Below are 26,539 nucleotides of genomic sequence, written 5' to 3'. Positions count from 1 at the left end.
AAAATAAAAGAGAAAGATGACACAGTTATTGAAAGGTGTGTATGAGAGAAAATTTATCTCATGTAACATGAGAATAGTTTTTCCCTTTAAACTTTGATGTTCTAAATTATGAGAAATGATTCGTTTACAAATCTTTTTTTTGCAAACTTATGCAAATTGCTTTATGTTTTCTCGGGAGAAAATAGTGTGATTAGTGTTCTCCCGAAGAAGATAGTGTAATTTGTAAACAAAAAAGTTTGTAAATATAACATGCTCCAAAACTATATATGAAAATTGAACGACAAGATTAAAGCAGTGAGAGAAAATAATTTATACGTGGTAGAATTCCAAATCATATACAAGTGATGTTTTAGCTTGTAACTTCATTTAAGTTCGTTTTTCTTTTCGCAAAGAACAAAAAGTTGGTTGTCCACCAAGTACAACTAACTTGGTGGTTGTACTTTTTAAAGAATTAAATTTTAAATTCATAATTTGTTATATATATATATATTTATATATATGAGTTAAGTGTTTGTCATTTTTAATGAAATTACATCATTTTGGTGTGTTTTTGATAATTTTTTCTTTTTTATAAAATTAGGAAAAAAAGTGAAAGAGAGAAAATGTAAAAATACACCAAAACGACGTAGTTTTATTAAAAATGACACAAAATTGTGTCATTTAAAATGACAAACATTTTTTGTAACATGGAAAAAATATTTGTCCTTTTAAATGATATAATTTTGTGTCATTTTAAATCCTAACCGTTGGTTTTCATTGATCAGTGGCTATAATTTATTGTGTCAAATTTATTAATTAATTAGTAATTAGCAATAAATTATAACGTTGATTGACCGAAATCAACGGTTAAGATATGAAATGATATAAAATTATATCCTTTAAAAGGACAAACATTTTTTCCATAAAATAAATAATACCATGAATAGTAAATAAAAGCCCAAATGTTTGTGGGTTATCAATAAACATATACCCAGATCTTTGTGGGTTCTACCCAAACCTTTGCGGGTTTCTGCATATAAACATAACAAAGAACATGTAATCTTAAACTGAAATAACTAATGCTCAATTTTGTGAGCGCCCTAATTTTGTTGGGTTATATATGTGAAAGATTCTGTATAATGGAGCTCAAGCCATGATAAGGCATCCCTAACCCTATAACCATTTTGATCCCCTTGTGAGTCAGTCACATCAAAATCATTTAGTAAAAGATTACATATTATATAATATCTTTTGGCACCAAAGAAATTTCTTAGTTCTACGGTCTTGATTCTAAATTATTCTCAAAATTGGTATGAATAAATTAATCAAATCTATAAAATTAAAGATAACAGATAAATCAAAACAATAAAAGAGATTCAGAAGAAAATATTTGGACAGAGTAAAAACACATTTACAGTTTTTAAATAAATAACTTCAGAAATACAAACTTTAAACATAATATAAATAAAGAATAATTAAAATAAGAGAATGAAATTTTCTTCCAATATTGCCATTTTCCCCCTCTCTTTTCCTCTTTCTCCTTTCCTTTCTCTTTCTTTCTTTTTTCTCCTTCATCTTTCTTTCCTTTTCTCTTTCTCTCTTCCTCTCAATTTCCTAGTTCCTACGTAACATTAAGGTAAGAGGAGGGGAAAGGGGGGGTATATTGTGGTTTTAAATTGATTTTTTTAAAATATTAATAATACAAATATCTTTTTCAAAGATTCCATTTTTCAAAGTCTTCAATTTTGGTAAAAGATGCCATTAGATATTTTGTGTTTCTTCAAAAATATATTCTTCTCTTTTTCTTTTTTAATTTGGATATTACATTTTCCCTATCTTAAATAAAATTTTGTCCCCAAAATTTAGACATACCTTTTAAAAATACTTCTGAATAACCTTATTCAATTGCCTAAAATCCACCACGCTTCCATTGTGACATATCTTCTAGAAAAAATTCTAATTAACTTTGTTCAATTATCTGTAATTCACATAGTGTGTAAATACTTTATTTTATGCTAAAAATCATATCTATGTCAAATATAGACAACTAAACTAAATCTATCTCAAATAACTTCCCTTTAATTTAAAGAGAATAATTCCTACAAACTTAGAATATAGCTATATTTTTCCTAGTGGAAATAAAAACTTCAAGGTGAGAAGTCAAAAATTGGTAACTTACACCAAATTTAAACTGCTTCCTACCACTGAGAGTAAAAATTCTTCCTTTTACTACTGATTGGTTGGATGAATTCTGACCTTGATTTTAAGAGCAGTCTCTCATCAGGTGTCCTCACTTCTCACACTTAAAACACACACCTTTTTCCTGCTAGGCATTCTCCAATATGATATTTCTTGCACTTAGGACATATCTGAATCTAAGAATTCATCTGTTTATCATTTCCTCTTTCTTCATTGCTAGTAAAGTTGATTTTAAAGTATTGTGCTTGTGGAAATATTTTATTGTCGTTGTCATCATTCTTCCTTCTTTGGTTTGTACCTCTGGCTTTCTTCATTGCCTCCTCAACTTCCTTTATGTTTGCTTCAACGTCTCTGCACCTGTTTATTAGTGATGACAAGTTTCTTATTTGATATCTTATTATCATACTTTTAAGTTTAGGTTTTATTCCATATTCAAACTTAGTTGTCAACCATTCTTCATCAGGTTGTTTTTTGTACATAATTGGAATCTCTAGATAGTTTCTCAAATTTTGCCACATATTCACCAACAGTCATATTTTCTTGTTTTAATTCAAGGAATTATATTTCCTTCTTGTTTCTTTCACTTTGTGAAAACTATTTTTCCAGAAAGGCATCCTTAAATGTTGTCCAAGTAATTTCTGTTCCTTGTCTTTGGAAGTATCTTTTGGTATTTGTCTACCAATGTTTTGCTTCTCCAATCAACATATATGTGGCAAAATTTAACCGATAAATAATAGGACAATCCATTACCAGGAATATTGTCTCGAGTTCTTTTATCCATTCCACAACTGTCTCAGGTTTATAATCTCCACGAAAAGTGGAAGGTTTATGCTTATGGAATTCAGTTAATCCTTCGTAATCAGGATTAGATCCTCCCTGAGTATTCACAGATCTAGGTCCACTTTCACTCTCAGAGTTATGAGTGTGGTTTCTGGTTGCATGGTCCTCCCTTAGCTCCTGAATAATTAGCCGATTTGTCATAGTCTGTTCTTTAAGAGCTTCTGCCAACCGGGTAAATGCATCAGTTACTGGGTTAACTTCTGGATCAGAAGTTGAAGATGTTTGCCTTGTATCTGTCATAGATCTACATATATTGTTTCATGATAGTGAGTTGGACAGACTCAATACTAATAATTCAAAATATGCATGATCTATGACAAAATACCACGCTACATCTAAATTAAGTCTTTTATTTACCTGAATCGTTTTGATACCATAAAATGTAATATCCTCTATAATTAACTAGCATAGATAATATCACATTAATTCTTAAATGAGATTCTAACGCAGTGGATATCAAATAAGTCATGATAAAATATTTCTAAAATTTAATTATACAGAAGCCAAGTTCACTATTACATCATAAATATATCATAATCTAAAGTGAAAAGAAACATTTTTTTTATTCTATTAGTTGCTCCACCGAACTCCGTATAGTCTTCAAAGTCTTTAACCATAGTATTTTACCCTACTCCAAAGCTACACATACTGACCTGTTTATTCTGGAAAGGTTAGCATAAAAATAAACAAATGTGAGATAAATCTCAGTAATATTGAGATTTTCGAACTATAACCAATCCAACCACTTTAGTAAAAATTATCATTCTATCAAAATACGTTTATAATAATAAAATAATATCATGAATAATAAATATAAGCCCCAATCTTTGTGCGTTTCAACAAATATATACCCAATCCTTTGTGAGTTCTACCCAAACCTTTGTGGGTTTCTGCATATAAACATAACAAAGAGTATGTAATCTTAAACTGGAATGACTAATGCTCAATTCTGTGAGCGCCCAAATTCTGCTGGATTCTGTATGTTAAAGGTTCTGTATGGCGGAGCTCAAGCCATGATAACACGTCCCTTATCATATAACCATTCTGATCCCCTTGTGGGTTAGTCACATCAGAATTATTCAGTAAAAGATTACATATTTCGTAATATTCTTTTGGCACTAAAGGAATTTCTTAGTTCTACGGTCTTGATTCTAAATTATTCTCAAAATTGATATGAATAAATTAATCAAATCCATAAAATCAAAGATAAGAGACAAATCAAAATAATAAAAGAGATTAAGAAGAAAATATTTGAACAGAGTAACGACAAATTCACTGTTTTTCAAGAAATAACTTCAGAAATACCAACTTTAAACATAATATAGATGAAGAAGAATTAAAATAAGAGAATGAAGTTTTCTCCCAATGTTATCTTTCTATTTTCTTTTCCCTCTCTTTTCCTCTTTCTCCTTACCTTTTTTTTTCTTTTTTTCTCTCGTTTCCTCTATCTTTTTTCTCCTTCCTCTTTCTTTCCTTTTATCTTTATCTCTTCCTCTCAATTTCCTAATTCCTACGTAACATTAGGGGGGGTTATAAAGTGGTTTTTAATTGATTTTTTTTAAAATATAATACAAATATCTTTTTTAAAGATTCCATTTTTCAAAGTCTTCAATTTTGGTAAAAGATGCCATTAGATATTTTGTGTTTCTTCAAAAACATCTTCTCTTTTTTTCTTTTTTAATTTGGATATTACACTTTTCTCTCTCAATATATATATATATATATATATATATATATATATATATATATATATAAATATATATATATATATTGTTAGGAGTGTGGCTTCCATACTCAAGAAGGGGGCAAATTGAGTATTACAAGATTTTCGTAAAAGCCCCATTCTAGTTTCTAAATAATCATCTAAAGCACACTTTGATATATGAAAAACTAATGAATGCATTCAAACAATCCATAACATATAATAAATCACAATTATAGAACTTATTCTAGCATATACAAGATATCAAAGAAGCAATTAAAGTGGTAGAAATAAAGAGTTTAGAGTTTAGAGAATTGTAAACACAATATATCCTGATTTGGTCACCACTACTTGTGACCTACGTCCAGACTAAAGCCGCTCGATCAACTCTTTCACTAATGGTCAAGCTTCACGGGTGCTTGACAAACCTTTTTAATCTTCTAAGACTTCGGGTTCTTGGATACCTCCAAGTTTACGGGTACTTGGCAACCTTACAATTCACTCCAAATTTACTTAGGTAATTGGCTACCTCTCAAACAATGGGTCTCAAAATCCTTTCAACTCAAGAATATAAGGAGAGAAATATTTGGAAATGAATATACACTCTCAAAGTGTGGATATACAACTTGAAGCACTATGGGTATATGAATTTTCAAAATATGAACTCAAATATGTTTGATCTTTGAAAGATATGAAATAATATGCAGATGATAGAGTAGAAACTCTGAAATCATCCTTAAGATGTGTAGGAATAGTGATCATCACGTTTTAGGGTGACAAAGAATGTATTTATAATGATTTTTTTTGCAAAACTAGCCGTTATAGGCTTTATGTCGTAGTGAGAATCGATTCTCATACTTAGGGAATCGATTCCCAACCATTCCAGGAAGAGGGAATCAATTTCCACATGGTGGTAATCGATTCCCAACCTGTTGGAAGGCTGGAAATTTGACAGCAATAATACTATTTGTTATTTTGGGCATAACTTAAGCTATTCTTGTCGGATTAATGTGATCTTGGTCTTGTTGGAAATATAAAAGAAAGATCTACTACTTCTATGAAGAACACAAGATCCAAATCCATCATATTGGATAAGAAAAATTGTATGGAAGACAACAGCGAAATTATGCAACAAATTTTAAGTTCAAATGTGTTCTAGCTTGCTTCCAACCATTTTTTTGTGAAAGATCTTGAAATGATAAATATGTTTTGAAGTTATAAAATATGTCAAGGATCTTTTCCATTGGTTTTTCAAATTTCTTTCAAGTATATAAAGGTTATAATTATGCAATTCGAAAAACACGTTTACTTTGAGAAAACTTTGAGCTCATGCAATGCAATCTACCATATATCCTCACATATATTCTAAGTCCTAAAGATATATTCTAAATATGATTTTAGACTTAGCTTCAAGTCTTGTGTCTTGGATCTTTACTTGAGTTTGATGCTTTTGACTTGTTGGATATGACAATGCTTGACATTTGTTGGTTTTGATCATTTTTCACCATGGTTAAGATATTGAGCTTCTCTTAGATGTTGTCTATGATTTGTTGTATTTGATCTTGGTGTTGCTCTTCTAATTATTCCTTGTTGCTCTTTATCCAAGCGTCTCTATTTACTTTGATATGTCATTACTCTTCTTGTGTGGTTACATCATATATCTTCAATATCCACATATGGTTGATTCTTTTTGCTCTTGATTAATACTCTTCTCTTTTTGTTGTTGCCACTTTGTAATTATCAAAACATACATTGAATTTACGTATATATATAGGGTTAGGATCATTTTACACCAGTGTAAGTTACACACTTAATCTTGTCCGTTAATTCCACTTATATCTAAGTGCTCAAATTTTTTCGTAATGTGAGCCATTGGATATATATATATATATATATATATATATATATATATATATATATATAGGGTCAGGATCATTTTACACCAGTGTAAATTACACTCTTAAACTTGTCCGTTAATCCCACTTATATCTAAGAGCTCAAATTTTTTCGTAATGTGAGCCATTGGATACAAGTAGATCAATGGTCAAGATTGAGTGTAAGACTTCTAACTCTTACACCGGTGTAAGAATATCCTGCCCCATTGATATAATTGCTTGATTGCTTCTACTTTACGATACCTTTCATTGCATCATGCGATTAGAAAAAGGAAAAAAAAAACTATGAAGATAGAGGTAGGATATTGTAACAATCAATTAATATTATTACCAAACAATTTCACCGTTAGATCAATTATGTTGATCCAATGATTATATTTATTTTCATCTTTGTATGGTTATGATTTCTCATATTTAATGTGAAATCATTAAATGTGGGAAATCATAACCATACAAAGGTGAAAATAAATATAAAATATTAAATATGAAAAATTATAATCATACAAAGATGAAAATAAATATAACTATTGAATCAACATAATCAATCTAACAGTGAAATTAATTGATAATAATATTGATAGTAATGATAATTGATTGTTACAGTATCTTTCGTACGAAGATAAGAAAGAAATGTTTAAGGTTCTTTGAAAAAGACATACACATATATTTATTAAAATGATAAACTAAAAGAAAACTCATTGAATTGGTTGAGGTGGTAATGTCTTATTGGCTAAAAAGTGTCGAAGTAGCTGAAGAGCTTGCTTGGGAGCGAAAGCAGGAACCTCGTGACCAGAACCTCTTATGGTCACATAAGTGAGCCCATCGTATACAACGGTCCATCCTCCCACCTGTAATCCACCCTTCATTCTTAAGTTCAAACTATAATTGAATTAATAGCAGGGTTACACACTTACACCAATTTAGCCTAGAGTTTTAAAGAAAACTAAAATTTTGAGCAAGTTGTATGTTATACTTTAGCATAATTTAATTCCCTTGGAAAAGAAAAACCAAGGAAAGTCTCAAAATACACTATGGTTTACCTGCTGGCTGGTATACCAGGGAGTCCAATCTTGAACAATGCTGAGCCCCAGTTTTCTCAGTGTGTATCTTGTTGCAGTCACTGGAATTCTTCCATCGGTATCTCCACTATAATTCAAATAAACCAAGAAATAAATATTGGTACTATTTATTCATACAAAAAAATCTTAGTAGGATAAGTTGTACTCAGCAATATTACAATTGGTTTAACAAATTATTAGAAATAGATAATTAAAAAAAAAAACTATTAGTTACTCGTGGTTTTCAAAATGGACTAACAAATATGTTGCAATTTACCTGTAAACCCATACGCGAATACCACCAGCAATAAGCTTTCTGATGACAGGAAGCATGGACTGTGGTGCATCACTCCAAAATGAGATATTATTGCTAAGGACAAACAAAAGGACAGCATCAATACAGTTTTTATTTATTATTTTTCAACCTATCAGATATGTATTAATATATATGGTACAGATTAAGGTTTAATTTGATGATTTTTTCCAATATATAATGTTAACAAAGTACTGAAGTTAATTGATCAGATAAATAAATATCATATTTAGAAAAGAAAAAACAGAAAAAGAGTACAGAATAGAAAAAGGTAAGGTGGACCAAAACCTGCAGTGAGTCCATGGATAGGGAATATTGGTAACATTGGCATGCAGTGCCTTTTGAACTTCTGGCATATTTAGGTACACATAAGTGTAATCTGATGCACAAGGATCATATCCAGCTGGTTTTTTATGCCACCCATCCTGTTAAAATCAAATACACCAACATGATACTTGTTTTGCAGTTCATTCGGCAAGTGATGTTATTTGTACCATATTTAGATATGATATTGTACTTTGTGCATAATATACAAATAGAAGTGTTTAATTTATAAAGAGGAGAAAAATAAGATGGGATCATTTACACTCAGATGTTGCCATCCGTAAAGTTATTCAAATGATGTACTATAAATCTTTTTTTTGACATTCACGATAAAAGTTATATTTATAAATTTTTTATTTACAAATTACAATATAAATCTTTTTCTTAATATTCATGGAGAATGTTATATTTACAAACTTTTTATTTAGAAATTCTTACAAATTACGTTATGTCTGACCGGTAACACCCTCTTGAGTAGAGTGTTACCGATAAGACATAATATAATTTGTAAAAAAAAGTTTGTGAATATAACCCTAGTCAATATTCATTACTTAACTAGTGTACGAGGAATTCGAGAGAGAAACACTGTTAAGTTGAGGAAAGCTCACAAATTTGGAAAAAGAATGAGGGGATACGCCTTTGATGGCAGGGACGTTCCTTCTGTTGCTGTCGCTGTTGTTGGTGAGACACATGGGAGTGTACAAGCTGTACATGTCAATAATATTATACACATTGAAGTACTTATCCATTTCATTACTGCAGTCATCTGTTTTATTGGGAAGGCTGAAGTTGCATTTGGTTGTGATGTTATGGTATAAACCATCAGATATCACAGCATGATCCCACGCATAATCTATCATACCCTTTTGGTCTGTCTCATCATCCATTAGTGCATTTCCAATCTGCACAAGCAGTGTCATTGTCTCAAATTCAAAATGGTTTCACTTCGTTTCTTTCGGACTTTTATATTTGATTAATTCATTATGCATAGGTAGAGCTTGATGAGATAGAAAAATTCACCATGAACCCTTTGAAGTTAATGTAGTCTTCTTTGGCAGGATTATGATTATTATCGAAAATGAGCTCAGAAAGCTGGGGAACATAGTGTCCTGAAATGTCATACACAAAAATGAGCTCAATGTATATTTCACAAAGAAAATGTATGGTGTTTTAGAACTTAAAAATACCTGCATAACTTTCGCCAGCAATGTAGAACTCTTGTGATCTGAATTGTGGAAACCTCCTAAGCCACTTGATGATAAAGATGTGTGAATCCATAGCTGGTCATGGAAAATCAATACCCATCAATAAATCAGATTAAGTGAAAGCAAGAAAAAAAAAGGTGTATAAATCCTTAGATGATAGCAGCATTACCAGTAACGGTGTCACCAAGCTCACTAATATCATTGCTGGTGTTGGTGTAGGAGAATCCCACTCCAACAGGTGATTCCAGAAACAAAAGATTTGCCGCTGTAGAAAATAGAAATCATAATGGTTAAGTATTATTGCTTTCTTTAGCCCAGTTTTTTTTTTTTTTAATAAATAAAAAAGATCATATATAGATGTGCATAATAAAAAAGTATTGCAAAGTTTTAAAAGCTGTACCATGTTGACAAATTATATCTAATGAAGTAACAATGTCATAACTTCATCATTCAGAACATAAATAAATTCTCTTAATCACATATGAGTAAGCAAAGTGCAAAATTAGAAGTCATGCAATAATTTTAAACTTCAAAATTTTCACCATTGTCACCAATAATACAAGTTTATCTCGAATTAACACATTTATCAAATTCACGAATGAACTTCCGAGTTTAAAGGACCTTGTTTTTGAGTATCAATTTAAATTCACCAACCTTTATTCCAAGAATAAGGGTTCAACTTTAGCTTTGGTTGGCTGCTATTCTGTGGAAAGAAGGGTCCTAGCTCCTCTGCTTCTCCATAACCAATTGAGGAACAACCAGGACCTGAAACAGTCATGCATTTTTTCACATTAGTTGCAATGATCGATGTACATTTATGTAACAATAAGTTATCAATTCGTATAGGCTATAGCTAATTTCTATTTACTTCTCAATTGTCTATTAGAAACATGAATACTAGATACTAGATACCATAAGAATAAAGACCAGCAAAATAAATAAATAAATAACATGGGCCATCTTTTCACATTATAGTAATACATTCACATGCATAACAGCTTAAGTCTTAACTTGGAGAAAAAATTTCAAATGCACCGAATCGATATATAATATCTGCCAGTAATATTATTAAAAAATGAATTTAATCCTCGTAAAAAAAAAGATGAACCTAATCTTAATTGAAGAGTCCTTAGCATTAAAAACAATTGCATATATAAGCATATAATAGCACAACTGCACAAGTGATTAATGTGATTAATTAAAAGAATAATTTTGTAGGACAGGATAAGCTAATTATGACTTCGAGTTTGAATGATATCAGTTTGCTGAAAATTTGCAACTTGTAGATTGCGTGTGTTATCTATAAGCTGATTTTTTATTGTTAAAAGATGAAAGGCTTTAAGTGGGGGAAAGTATTGGGTCACGGCATGTGGTTCGACTTAATGATTTATTTTATGGGAAAATGTTTCCGCAGTTAATGCAGAGAAGTTATCTGCATTTATTTCTAAAATGACGTCGTTTTGGTATTAAAATTTTAAAAAATTATAAATATAAAGACTATTATAACCCTAAAATAAATTAAAATTACAAAAACATCATGATTTCTGTCCCAAAACGACGTCATATTGACTTACTGTAGATAACTTATCTGCAACGAACCCTTATTTTATTGGGGAGAAAGGCTTAATGTTACAAAGCATTTTTGACCAAATCGTCTCCTAAAGAAATGGCCGTTGATCGCTTATGCACATGTGATGTGCTCATTCTAAAAAATTTCAAAGCTATTACCTGTATTATGTCTTGTTTAAATTGCCATATAATTTGTAAGCATGTCGTCTTGTATTATATAGCATTTCTCTTTATCGAGACGACCAATAAAATCATTATTTTGGTTGGACAAGCTCTAATGTGCTGTGAATTGTGATGTTCCTCGTGTTCGTTCTTTCTTCACAATTCATTATTTTATTTTATTTTGCTACAGAAACAAAACACAAGCTGTGTCCCCCCTCCCAAAAAATAAAAACTGCAAGATAGAAAAATTTACTCAAAAAATTATAATATATATCCTACATCTCTTCTCTCATATTTCCTAGTCGTTTATGACATTTTTGCTTAATCACGAAAGCAATAAAACTATAACTAACTTTGAAAAGTGACAGTGAGTTTATAAAGTGTTGAGATATATAGTCCCACATTGATGATTGGATGGGCAACTAATATGGCCTTCATAAGGCCTTGGGCACTCTCACCCTTTGAGCGAGCTATTGGGGAGATGTATCCCAAGGTTCTTTAGAGGATAAAAGCTACATATACATAATGGATACAAAAATCAAAATCAAACTAATAACGACTGATTTGAGTAGTTCGTCTGCCTCATATATATATATATATATATATATATATATATATATATATATATATAGATTTTATAATTTTCATTCAACATGAGAATTGAAATCTTCCTACACACTCTTCGATTTTCGTGCTGACATGGGTCCTACACATAATTTTTTCTAACATATGGATCTCACATGCCTGACATGGGTCCTACACATAATTTTTTCTAATATATGGATCTCACATGCTTTTTGGCTCTACCACATAAGATTTTAATTCTCCTGTAACATAAGAATTATAAAACACTACATATATATATATATATATATATATATATATATATATATATATATATATATATAAAAAATATTTATCATTTTAAATGATACAAAGTTATGTCATTTTAAGAGAGAGATAGACATAGAATAAATTTTTTTATTTAAATTTTAAATTAAAAAAACACCAATTTTCTTTCTCCCATGATTTTCATTTTCTGTGTCTATCTCTCTCCTAAAATGACATAAATTATGTCATTTAAAATGACAAACACCAAGCCCTATATATATATATATATATGGGAAAAACATTTCTCAAACAGCTTGAGATAAGTTTATCTCCGGTTGTCCCAAAACTACGTCGTTTTGCTTATTTATTTCCTTATATTAATTGATTCACCTTTGAATGGTTATGATTCTCTTTTTTCTCTCTCTTCCTTTATCACCATTAATTCATCTTTGTACGGTTATAATTTAGTAGTCGGAGATAAAATTATCTCAAGCAGCTTGAGAAACGATAAGCCTTATAAATATATATATATATATATATATATATATATATATATTCAACTTGGATGCTATTATTATTTTAAAAAGAAAAGTAAGATATATTTATTGAAAAAGAGGAATGTTAGAAATATTAAGAGTCAATTATAATATTAAAATAATTTTATTATAATTATAATATTAAAACTCTTGATATTACCAATTAAACGTTATATGACCCAATTAATTACTGATACATTTACTCTCAATCATATTATTGATTTGGTATATGATGGACGTACCAGATTATAAGTTATGAAATATATATATTAGAGATGATCCTCTCTCCCCTTCAATTCTAATGTCATTCTCTCCATCAGAATACATATCAAGAAAAGAAGGCTTAGAGAGAAAAATTACTCCAACACAATTGTTTACAAGATGTCTGTTGTTAAACCCTCATCATTTTCGAGTATGTCTTTATCTCTTATGTGAAAATCATGTATTCTCAAAAGCCCTTATCATGTTCTTCTTTTATAATTTATGAACGCGAACTAACACGAAAGTTAAAGAAGCTATAGTAATAATGATTTATTGTTTCAAAATCGATTGAATCTGTTGATTCCATCATGGAGTAGTTCAAGAGTTTAACTTTCATAGAATCAATCATTGCGGGGTTTAACAACCTTCATGATGATATGGAAGTTACACCCACACATTCTGTGGTTCATTTAATCATTGTAAACATCAATCTTTATAGAATAATAAAAGAAAAGAAATCATTCGCCTTTTTGAGATTAACGTCAGCTTAAATATTATTTTTTTAATTCTTCAAAGTATAATATATTGCAAACATATATTTAATATATAACCCACCACGAACCATATATTGATCAAAGTAATATTGATTTTGCGTTTATTTTATTAATAATGACATGCTTTTTGTTTGGGTAGGAATAGTCATATCATATGTTTATTTAATTCACATACCAGATTCCACATTTTTTTCATTAAATTAAATATCAAAACATTTGATGAAAACTAAGATATATATCCGCAGAAGTATTATATCATAAAAACAAAAAATGTGAACTTTATATAGGAAGAGTTGCAGAGCTTAACAAAAGTGGATGGGATATATGGAAAAATTTCCAGAAAAATATTTAATTTTATAATAGTGGATAATAGAAAATCAATTTTTTAAGTGCTATATATGGGTTTCAATCATAACAATAAATTTTTTATATAAATATTAAAAAAAAATTAGATGTGAAAAAAATAAAAAAAAAATAAAGTACTATAAGGCAGTTAAAGTTTTTGTTTTATTGTCCATTTTCTTTTCTGGCGTAACTCATATAAAGTTTTCTCGCCTTTCTGTTCCTATCAGGCAGCAATAGTTTTTTCTTCTATCGATTTTCATTATGGCTGTTTTTGCTGCATGTTGAAGGCACTGACTAGAGAGTAACCGCAAGCTTGGTTGACCATTCAATTGTTGTTTATCTTTTTAATTTGTACATAGTTGATGTCATATTTTTATTCTCGTTTTTGTTGACCTAAAGCAACCGAATTATCACTGCAACCTTCATATTGAATCTCTTGACTTCTTTTTCAGTTAGTATTTTTTGTGTGTTTTTTTTTATTATTTCCATTAATTGGTAAGCTAAATTAATGAATTTGTAAAAGGATTAGGTTAACCCCAGCATGTAAAAAATGTAAGTTATTAACTTCATAAGTCATTTAAGCAGACTATTGGGGAGGGACCCATTAATTGATGTCAGACTTTATTGTAAATTCATTAATGTTTACATAGTCTAATGAGGTTACGTATATTATAGCTATAGATAAGCTCTTTCTGCGAAACTCCTCCAGATTGGTTAGAAGAGGCCCCAGATTTGCTTCAGGATTGTTTTTTAGCAGATCTTGTTTTTGTTCACTGAAATTTGTTATCAACTAACTTTAAATACTGCACAAGTCATATAGTAGCTAGTCATTTGTCTAAATGATGTGATAATATATATATATATATATACCAACATTGTCACAATCATTCATTAATTGGTATGGAGATTAATTAATCCATACAACTTAGAAGATTGATTCAATTATCTATGATCGATATTGTTCACCCAAAAAATATATATAACTCAATTCACACTTTATTAATGGAGTCATATATGAACATGAGATTTCACCCAATAATAAAGATAATATTGAAAAAAAGAACGTATGTAATAATGTGTAACAAGTAGTCTTCAATATAATGTCAAATAATATTCATTGTGCTATGTATATTCTACAGATTATAGGTGAGGAATTAGTAAAATACCTCCATTGAGCCATAGGAGAAGAGGTTTTTCTTTTGGTTTATCAGTGGACTCAAAGAACCAATAGAACAGTGCTCTTCCATGAGTTTCATTGACAGTGATATAACCTGCATATTGATTGAACTTCACCGGAGGCTGGCCGGGGAGTCCATGCACTCTGTCGGCTTCTTGTTGTGCTAGCACCTCCTGGCTAAGGTGGTAACTATGTGACACACCTAAAGCTTCATTGGTCAAAGAGATAAGAAGCACAACATGTAGAAGAAGAATGAAAATAACTGAAAACAGAGCCATTATTTGGTATCTCTTTCTTTCTCTCACTTCCTCGATCAGCCTCTTCTAATAAGGGACCAAGACACACTCTTGTTGTCTCTCTTTATGCACACTTCCAAACCGGGCGTGGGCTTTGGTTTATATAATGAAGAGGCTTGACGAGTCGTGTGGATATTATAGCTATTGTTGCTTTACCTCTTAAACAAAAGTTTTATTAGCACCCAAAAGCTATTGATATTTCCCATTTTGGAATCATGCTTTGAGAGTTTAGGCGGTATAAACTATACATGGGACAAAAAAAAAAAAAACTTATTAAAATAGAATTTCTTTTTGAAGGTAAATAAGTAAGAGTGTGTTGCATAAATGGGTTATGAATAAAAAGTTGTAAGAGTCGTGTCTTTTCATTTCGAATAGTCGTACCTCTTTGTTTGTGAATAGTCGTGTCTTTTCGCTTGTGAACAGACGCATCTCTTCACTTGCGAACAGTCGTGTCTCTTCATTTCCAAATAGTTATGACTCTTTGATTTGTGACCTTTCATCTTCTATATATACCTATGTTCAAATGAATCCAAATAAGAAATTTTTCCTCATCCTTTCCAAAACTCTATCAAAATTAATCTTTCCATACTGCCTTGGTCTGCGATTGATCAACGTTCGTTGTGGTCGCCGGTGCTATTTCTTCTTGTAGTGCCACCGTTGAAACAAAGATAACTCATTTTATCCTGGAAGACATTTGTCCACTAACCTTAGACAACGTAGATGCGACAAAGTTATTTTAAGGATACAGTATCTAATATTGGACTCAAAGTTTAATTTTCTGTAATTTTCCCTGCCTTGCATATTGCTTTATAGTTTATTGTGATTGCATTTTTTTTTATATGTGATTGTGTTTCCACTGTATCCTATAACATAGATTTTTACGCTAGCAAGATAACAGAGTGTACATGCTCTTAAATTTTATAGTACTTTGAAATTACCGTATGTCCTTTAAATTAAATAAAAATTAGATATCTCCTTATTAGTTACTAACATTAAAGACAAATTTACTTTAAATTAGTCTTGTTCAAATTATAAAGGACTTATAAAATTCATTATTGCTTTCACTATAAACAAAGGGTGTACATTGACTTTCCAAAGCTTCATTTATGTGTGAGAATGCGGTGTATGATGATTTCATGCAGTTTAAGTGGCATGACTTGCGAACTGGTCAATTGCTTTAAGTGGCATGATAAGCTTTATTGATCTGGACATACTTGCCTTGAACTCAACCATTCATAAATAATTGAAAATATGACCACAAAAATGTCCACATCTAGATTGGACATTCACTACAAATAAAATTGTCTTTGGCTAGTACTGAAAAAGTTAAACAGCAGAGCAAAAGCAATAATAGAATATTCTATTCCGATTTTTTGGGCCGGCACCAGAAACGGCACGGTAGTGACAACAAATGATGAGGGAAAATAATCAATTCACGGTAAAATAGCAGATCGACTACGGCATATATATAAATGTTCTAACTTCCGAACTGTGTTTTTCGGGTAATTTAAAGTTATATATATATATATATATATATATATATATATATATATATATATATATGGGTTTTATAAGAGTTATGTTGTAGGAAAAGCGATTGTGTAATGTTATAGAGATTCGTTTTGCGTGCTGTAATTTTTTTCCTTTTTTCTTCAAAAAGTGTAGACCCCACAAAATATTGTGTGTGTAAAAAAATTTATTGTGTTATGTTAAATGACAAATACAAATCCCTATATATATGCAAATTGAAACGACAAGCGGTGAAAGGAGGGAGGGAAAATGTTACGGAATAGTTACGAGTAGTTAATTAGTTGGTTAAAGAGTATGTTATCAGGAAGTGAAAGAATAACCACGTGGTAAATAGTTTGTTGATAAGTTGTCAGTGAGTTGGTTATTCACAACGGCGGCCATGTACTATTGCCTATGTGGACAAGTGCAGACACTAATTTGCAAAAATAACTATTTTTTTCTATTAAAAAATTGATCTATTTTGCTTCTGGAGTTGCCAACTTATAAGCAACTAAATGTGTTCGGCCTCTCAATTACTTATAACCTGTATGTTTGAATAATATATATGTTATACTACATTCTTTAAATTAATATTGTTATGCTTATATTTGTGCCATTGTGCTTATATTAGTTTAGATTTACTAAGTTGTTACTTTCTCTTGTCTTAATGGTTGGTGTTGTGGTCATGTACCCAAAAATCACATTTTTAATTATTATATCTAACGTTTTGGAAATGCAAGATAAGACTATTTACTGTATATCCTTTCATGGATACTGTGCATGGCGAAAATTTAAAAAAAAAAAAAAAAAAATTGGGGGCACAGCCCCAAACCCTCGTCACTAAATATGCAGACATAAATACAATCTTCTGGGTCCACCACTGGTTATTCACTTATACGTATGTACACTATGGACTGATACATCACACTGCTAGTTCTTCCAAAGTGACTAACAACTTATCAACAAACTATTTCTCACGTTGTTATTCTTTCACTTCCTGATAACCAACTCTTTAACCAACTAATTTCTCATAACTCCATAACTACGTACATTCCGTAACAGAAATTTTTTTATACGTGGTAGAATACCAGATCAGATACAAGTGATGTTTCAGCTTGTAACTTCATTTTGGCTTAATTAAAAGTTCATTGTTCTCTTAACACAAAAAAATAAAATAAAATAATTGCTGATAGATGAATTAAAGAAATAAATTTTAATTTCTTATATATATATATGGGATATATTTTTCTTATGTTGTAGGAAAAGAATTACCTTATGTTGTAGAAACAAAAGTATAAGTGGGACCCACATGTAAGAGGAGAGAGAAAAAAAAAGTGGTGGGACCCAACCCTTTTTGTGTGTGTAGGAGAGATGTTTATCTCATGTAAAATGAGATAAACATAACCCTATATATATATATATATATATATATATATATATATATATATATATATTACAATAACAATCACTAATTTCTAATTAATAATTATTATTCTATGTGTTTTGACTTAAGGGATGTATTCAATTAAGATTTTAATAGATTATTTTTCAGTAAAAAAATTTATTGGTATTCAATTAGAATTTTTAAATTATCTAAAAAAGTCATATGATACTCAATGAGGATAATTAATATTTTTTTATATAGGGTTTCAAATCTGACGGTATTCAATTAAAATTTTAAACAAGGAATATTTTTTTGTATTTAAAATCTTGATGGTTTAATAAATTTTTTATAAGTGTGGATTTTTGTGTGACTTTTTAATAGGGGTATATAAATATTATACCATGTCTCAAAATTTCATCCTAATCCATGGTATTTTTCTGATATTGTATTTTCCACACTAACCACATTCATTCTCTTCTCAAATTCAAGCATTGACTTGTTTTACTCATGATAGCAGTGTTTAAGGGATGTATTGAATTAATATTTTAAAAGATTATTTTAAAATTAAAAGATTCTGTAAATATTAAAAGACTATTTAGAAATGCAATTATTTTAAAGATTTTTCTAAATCTTGATTTTTTAGTATTGTATATTAAATAATTTATTATTATAATTTATAATATTTAAAAGTACCATATGGATTTATAAAATTATAAAAAATATATATAAATTTTCAGAAAATATTACTTTACCAAAAAAATATATAAAAATAGTGATATTAATAAAAGAATATAAAATCAGTTATAATTTACCTAAATTTTATTTGAATGTTGGTTTAGCCTAAAAATTTGAGTTTAAAAAACAATCCAACAAAAGTATCAGGTCAGGTTAAATCCAATCAGATCACTCTAATTATTTCTATAAATAATACATGGCTGGTTATTTCAAGTTGAATGAAAAAAATTGAAAATGTATAATACATATCTTACCTTGGTTAAAAGAAAAGGTTAATCAATCTAATTTTGTCTAAATGTATATTGTGTAATAGCTGTTACTAACAAGGCAAGATTTTAAATTTTAATTTCGTCAAATCTTAAGAGCTTTTATTTAAAAGCAGTCCACTCTCTTTATACCAAATAAATAAATGAATAATCCACTCTTACAGATATTGAAATGCATATTTATTTATTTCTCTTTTTCAAATGGATTTAAACTGTCAACATCGCATTGGGTATCAGTAAGGCATGCTTTTGTAAAAAATCTCAAGCATGCTGTTGGCTTTTTAAATCCAATTTCTTATTGTAAGACGTAAAGGAAAGAATAACATTTTGAAAAAGAAAATAAATAAATATAGCAAGTTGCGATAAGAAACCTTATCATTGATTGTCCTCGCTTAGAAGAAGAAGGGCTACTTTTAAATAAGCGAAAATTATTTCTCCAAATAATGTTATTTTAGGATTATAAGATTAAAAAATTATAATGATAAAGACTAATATAACCCTGCAATATATTAGAATTACAAAAACACATTAATTTCAACCCCAAAATGATATCGTTTTGGGCTCACCAGAGATAAGTTATCTCCATTGACCGGAGAAATCCTTTACCCTTTACATAAAAGCTCTTAAGATTTGAACAAACCAAAATTCAAATTTTTTTTTATACAATGGTGGCACTGAAGTTCAAATTTATGACCTCATGCAAACTACCCAAACCCCAAACAAATTCTACGGGCTTCAAAATTCAAAATCTTATCCTGTTTCTAATAGCTATTACATTATACACATTTAGGGTGGATTTGGTGGTAACTAGTATAAGAGGATATGATAGAATAGATTATTATATTATGTTCTTGGAAAATTATTTTCTCATATTACATGAGAAGAATTATCTCATGTAGCATAGACAATATCACAAGTGGGACTTACAGATAGAAGGAGAGAAAAAAATAAATAAACGAGACCCACTTTTATTTTGTGTATATAGGAACTTGGCTTCTCTCATGTGAAATGAGAGAAATATAACCCTATGTTCTTATTCATTATTTGATGATTTAATGGGATATGATAAGCTTATCTCATTGACTCAATTAATAATGTTTACAGTAGGATAGACTATCCTAAAAGAGATACGACTTAGGAATGGATATGATCGAATAGTAAATGTCACATTTCTCTCATCCTAAATGTAGCGTTATGTTATTCTCTTAGGAACTTTGTTGGATACCTCAGGGTTAGCTCTTGCCACCAGCCAACCACTATGGTCGCCGTCACCCATCAACTACGTCTACCACCCATTACAGCCACCACTAGCCAATAGGCAGCCTCCGCCACCCTCCTCGGATACCACCACCACCATCGCCATCAATTAGCCTCCACAACTATTACTGGTCATCATCGGCAACACAACCACCATCAGTCAAACACCAAATCAGGTCATTGCTAGCTGCCATCGTTGTCGCCATCATTGCTACCACCACCTTTCACCACTGACCAACCACCACCACCACCATTATTGCCTCTGTCGCTATTGGCCACAGCCACCACCACCCATTATCACCAGTCGCCACAACCGCCTTCACCACACCACCCTAACCTACTACCATTGCACCAGCCACATGCCACCAATATTGATAATTAATTTAGAAAAATAACTTGTGTGCATATATACTTTTTATTTTAAAAATATTAAAAGTTATTTATATATTTTAATATTTTTATTTAAAATATGATTTTTAAGTTTTTTCCTACTAATTTAAAACAATAACTAATACGTAAATAAGTACAAAGAAAATAGTTTAAATATGGGTTTTAAAAAATATATAAAATTATGTTAAAAATAATATTTTTGTCTATTTATATCATATCATGACTCGTATTGTTCGCCTCAAACATCGGATGTGATAACATTATAATGAGTCTCCAATTTACTATATATTAAGGGTTAATACGAGCATGAAATTGATTTAAAAGTTATGAGAATTATAATGAAATTGTTATTTTATTTTCAATAATATTCGCATAAAATTTCTTATATTTTGTAGTAATACGAGCATGAAACTTGTTTGGGATATTTTCTCACAACTTGATAAATTCTGGGTTCAATTCCTCAGGGCTAAATATTGTGGGCAGCATGGAGGAAATGACATTTTTCATTGTAATAATGGTGATTCTAGGTTGTGGAAATATATTTGTTCAACTTGGAAGAGTCTAGAAGGTCAGCTCAGTTGGGAGATTGGTAATGGATCGGCCATTTCTTTTTGGAAAGATAATTGGGTTCAAACTGGTGGAAGACTTCTGGATATGACTTCTAGTACAGTTCCTTGGGAGGAGATTAATAAGAAAGTGGTTGATTATGTTAATGGGCAAGGAAATTGGGATGTCCAGCTGCTATCTCGTTGGCCTCCTTTGGATATTATCTCAGTGATTAAAAGCATGCTGCCTCCAAATGAGCAAGATGGTGCTGATTATGTGCATTGGAAGCTGAAGGACTCAGACCATGTTTCAGTCAAAAGCCTGTATCAAACCCTTGCAGGTAATAATTCTGAAATTGTATATAATTCTTCTTCAATTTGGAAAGAAGTTTGGAATTGGGAAGGACCTCAGGTGGTTAGATTGTTTTTATGGAAAGTTATTCATGATAAATTGCCAACAAAAAATAGATTAAGCTCTTTTGATATTGGTTAACCTGATTGTCCAATCTGTATGGAAGGTGCTGAGTCTACTTTACATTTATTAAGAGAATGTAGGAATATGAGGACCCTTTGGTTAACCCTCATTCCTAACAGCCTTGGCAACTCCTTTTTCGCGGATGACTTATATATTTGGATGGATAGTAATCTTGCTTGTAGGGAAGGTTATAGAGAGAATATACCATGGTGCGTGATTTTTGGTATTACTTGCTGGTGGGCTTGGAAATGGAGGAATGATGTTGTCTTTGGTAATAATTCTGCTCAGCTTAGCCATCTTAAAGAAAATTTGATTATTTCTAAAGCCAAAGAAGCCCATTTTGCTTTTTAATTTGCTAACAGACATAATGCAATAAAGACTACAACAGATATCCCTGTCTGTTGGAAGCCTCCTAATGAGAGTTGGATTAAATTGAATACTGATGGTGCTTGTAGAAGTTCCTCTGGTTTGGCTGCTTGTGGTGGTATTGCTAGAAATCATATGGGACATTGGCAAAAAGGGTTCTCTTACAGAATGGGAGCTTGTAATTCTCTTAATGCTGAACTCTGGGGTATTCTCAAAGGGTTAGAGATGGCTTAGGAGGAAGGCTGGAAAAATCTTATTGTTGAATCTGATTCAACATCTACAATCACCATTTTTTCTAAAAAAGATGTTGCAGCCCGTGAATCTCATCTGGTGGTTCGTATACGGGCGTGGTTACAAAAAGACTGGCGAGTTTATTTAGTCCACACATACAGAGAAGGCAACTGCTGTGCTGACTGGATGGCAAATTATGCTCTGGATAATCCTAGTGCTGCAGATATGTCTATTTTTTGTTATCCTCCTGCTCAGATTCATTCTGTTTTTATTGCTGATTTAGCTTCTGTTTGTAGAGTCCGTACAGTGACTATTGTGTAGTCTCGTGCTGGTTATTTGATTCCAGCTTCCCAAAAAAAATGGAGATATCAAATAGAGTTGCTTTGGATTTCTGAATCATTGAAGATTTTATCAAATATTCCTTTGAATATTTTTAAGGAAAGTTTTTCATTAAATTAAAAAAAAAAAAAAGAGAGAAGATTTGAAGGATTGGATCAAAGTTATGATAGAATCTTCTAGTGAAGATTCCATTGAAGATATTATCGAAAATTAAAAGACATGGTTTCATCCCTATAAAAAGGCATCTTTTGAAAACCTAAATTCACAATTCGACGGAGGAAACAATATTCATAGGAGGAGACTCACGCTGGAAATCAGGATTCTGGAGAACTTGAAGATTGAATACCATTGATCTTTCTTCTTCATCTTTCTCTTTTCTTTCTTTGTAGTGAATTCTTTTTACTATTTTAATTTGTTAAAGCCAGATATGTCTGGCTAGTTTTCTTTTTGTAGTTGGGATTACAGACCCGATGTGAATCATTTATATTTCCTATATTGTTTTTATAAGTTAGTTAGTTTAGTTTGTTTTATTCTGCCTGTGTTAATTTTTCCATATCCTGGTTAGAACTGATCACTCTAATTATAAGGTTTTGAGGGTTAAGGCTCACAATAGACATATTGAAGTTTTAATATGGGCAAGAGTAGAATAACAATTTGTACATGACCTAGACGTAGGCTTACATAGATTGTAGACATTTAATTCATTTCCTTAATGCTTAATTCAAGAGAAATTACTAGGACACTAGGATTCTAATTGTGTTAAATGGTTGAAATCACTAAGACATTAGGTTCAACTATTTTATAGAGAAATAATGAATTGTCTGAACAAACAAATTAGTTAATTATAAAATACAATATAGGAATATAAGGGAGGATCAGAGGTGAAGTGCATACTGGCTACAGTCTTTTTACAATTCTTCATAACTCATATTTTTTGTGATGTTCTTGATCTTTTCTTGCACGCGTTTTAATATTATTGTTTTTTAAATTCTGTTTTTAAATTACAACAATCAATCATTTTCACAATCAAACCAATTTTCTTTTCCAACTTAAGCGGAATAGTTAAATTAATACTTGGTGCATCAATCCTCGAGGGAACGATCTTTACTTATCACTTTTATTACTTGAAACGAACGATATACTTGCTGATTTCGCAACACATTATCCTATCAGATTACTTATGCATATCAACTACATGATAGAACATGCACTAATTATACTCATATCTTTTCTTACTCTTATCCAACCTATATCAACCCTCATCACTAAGATGTGTTAAATAAAGGTTAAAGTGAGACAGTGTGAGAATTAAATGATTGTTAAGAGAATATATTTTGATGGTTAAATCATGAAATTATCATTATGATTATTATGAGGATACAATTAATGTCTAACAAGTCAATTAGGACCTAAGTAAGAGTATGAGTTATGCTTAGAGAGATAGATGTCAATTTGGTGATGACAGAGGTATTTTTGTAATTTAACAAAACTAGGTCCGAACTAAATTTTGTTAGTATAGTTAAATTATCTGGTGAGTTTTAGGTATCTAAAGTATGATTAATTTAATTGGATGAGGTGTAGAATAATTTAAAAAATTAAGTCAAAGATTAAGAAAATTAAAAGTCAAAACTAAGTTAAAGTAAGCTTCAACTTTACAACTAAGCTTAATTACTTGTCAAATTTAATTGTCTTGGTTTCTTCTTTATGTCCTACGCATGATTCATCTAATCGCATGTAAGTTGGTCAAAAATTCAAGTGTTTGATGTGTAAAGTAAAACCCAATAAGAATTAGGAAACAAAAGTCTTTGAAAAAGTAAAAAATGGTGGCTTTGGCGATATTTTCATGTGTAAGTCGGTTCCTTCCTTATTGTTTCTCATTTTCACGCAAGTTTCTCTTATTTGTATTGTATGTGCAACAAATTAAAGTTTAACATAAATAATTGATTACCAATGAAATTCATTTTAAGTGTTTAAAGTCAAAAAGTTAAGAAACTTAGTGATTAAGGGTCTGTTTGATTATTTTATGATTTTTTTGTTCTTAAAACTGTTTTGTTAACTAGTTATGAAAACAGTTGTTTTCTATATTTTTTTCTTTTTGAAAGTTAAAAACCAAAACAAAAACACCTCAGACATGTTCTCTAAATTTGATTCTAAAAACAAAAAAAACAGTTATAGTTTTCAAAACATTTTTTACAAAACAGGTCTTACCAAACGAGTTTTTTTGTTCTGAAAACTAAAAAACTAATTTTAAAAACACTAATCAAACAGAGCCTAAGCCATCCTTTTCCTATAGGTTGGTTTCTTTCATTAGTGTCTTACTATCAAGCACTTTTTCTTCTCCTTTTCTTCTTCTTGGCCGAGAGCTATGGTGTGAGGAAGAGCTTGAGAGAACTTTGTTTTCTAGTCATTATTTCAAGAAACTCTCAACATGAAAAAGATAGATAGTGAGCTTAAGATCAAAACCCTAGAAACTATACACATTGTATTTTTGTTTTGAGCGAGATATTCTCTCCTTAAGTCTTCGATATAAATGTTGTCCAAGAAGGATTGGATGTGATTTTGCTTGATTTTTATATTGAAAAAGACTTAGATCGTCTAAAGGAAGCCATTCAAGGTATTTGATGTTATTTTAACCGGTTGGAAAATAATTTGTAAATCTAGGTTTTCTTTAAGTTTTTATGAAATTTTATGAATGTTTGTTGATGTTTCTTGAAGTGATTTGGTGTTGGAAATTGGTTGATTGATTATTTAAAGTAAAAGATAACATCAAAGGAAGTTTGAAATGCAAAGATAAATGACCTAATTTCAAGAATGTGTTTCAGTCATGCATGATAAAATGAGTATATTTTATGTAACACGCAACAACTTGCAAGGATCAATGATTGTCCCCACACACTAACACGAGATTTTTCAGTGTGCTTTGTCCTCACTCACATACTTTATGGGAAAACTTCCCAGGAGGTCACTCATCTCATAATTGCTCCAAGTCAAGCATGTTTAACTATGAAGTTCTTTCGTTTCGGACTACCAAATAGTAAATGCATCTTGTTAGTTTAGGTAGTACCAATTAATTCTTATAAGTTATCTCCAACTGTACCGTCCTACACCAGTACAACCTCTGGAATCTCTCTCTTTCGGGTGTTGATTCGATTCATTCATATACCAACTCAGCTACAGGATTTCGCATGAGCCCCTCATTATCTGTGCCTCTTTTGCATTGGCGATCACTCGTTGCCCTTGCCAGCCCTTGGGATGTTACATTTTATGTGTGTGTATTTGTTTAATTGAAATTATGGTTAATGAATGGTTTAATAATGGTTTAAATTATGAAAATATAATGAATTACATAAGTCCTTAATTGTGTTCATGATTCGGCCATGAATAGTAAAATTAGGGTTTGTGTTTTGTTTGATCAAATGAGTATATAAAATATGGATTCAACGATTTACTAAGTGTTTGAGGTCATTAGATTAAAGTTTGAATGTGTGAAGTTTTATAAAATCCTAACCTATACATTCAGCCATAATGTGTTTAATATGGTATCAATGGTGTTTAATTCATATTGAATGATTTTTAATGTCTTTTGTATATAATGAAGAGTAATAGACTGATTAAGTTGAATGTTTGAAGGTATAACAACAATTTGACACTTAAGAGATCATTTGACTAATGATTTCAAAGTCCAAGTTAAGTGTATGTTATGATGCATGATGAAATGTTAATTGAAACATAGAATAATATAGTAAAAGCTTGGAAAATGTGTATTAAGAACTTATTAGGGTTCGGCCATATAGGGACTAAGTGACTTGGAATTGAAGTTAATTAATAATTAAACCTAAAAACTTAATTAGATTAA

The 26,539-nt window shown here is 30.4% G+C and overlaps 1 protein-coding gene across 1 annotated transcript; it reads right to left on the bottom strand.

Annotated features, from left to right (window-relative positions):
• Window positions 1-7,310: 7,310 nt before the first annotated feature.
• Window positions 7,311-15,168, bottom strand: LOC133306408 (serine carboxypeptidase-like 34). The gene is made up of 10 exons (XM_061506725.1): window positions 14,880-15,168; window positions 10,170-10,280; window positions 9,685-9,780; window positions 9,498-9,590; window positions 9,331-9,419; window positions 8,919-9,212; window positions 8,275-8,411; window positions 7,951-8,043; window positions 7,656-7,761; window positions 7,311-7,463 (listed from the first exon to the last, which is right to left on the bottom strand). Exons 1-10 carry the CDS (start codon window positions 15,166-15,168, stop codon window positions 7,311-7,313), a joined length of 1,461 nt encoding a protein of 486 aa, XP_061362709.1.
• Between the last annotated feature and the right edge of the window lie 11,371 nt (window positions 15,169-26,539).

The sequence above is a fragment of the Gastrolobium bilobum genome, unplaced genomic scaffold, assembly GCF_033153095.1.
Source record: "Gastrolobium bilobum isolate Gb01-03AN ecotype WA unplaced genomic scaffold, APGP_CSIRO_Gbil_v1 utg10835, whole genome shotgun sequence".
In the NCBI taxonomy this organism is placed as follows: domain Eukaryota; kingdom Viridiplantae; phylum Streptophyta; class Magnoliopsida; order Fabales; family Fabaceae; genus Gastrolobium; species Gastrolobium bilobum.
The sequence above is the reverse complement of the archived record's forward strand: the minus strand, read 5'-3'. Positions and strand labels throughout refer to the sequence as shown.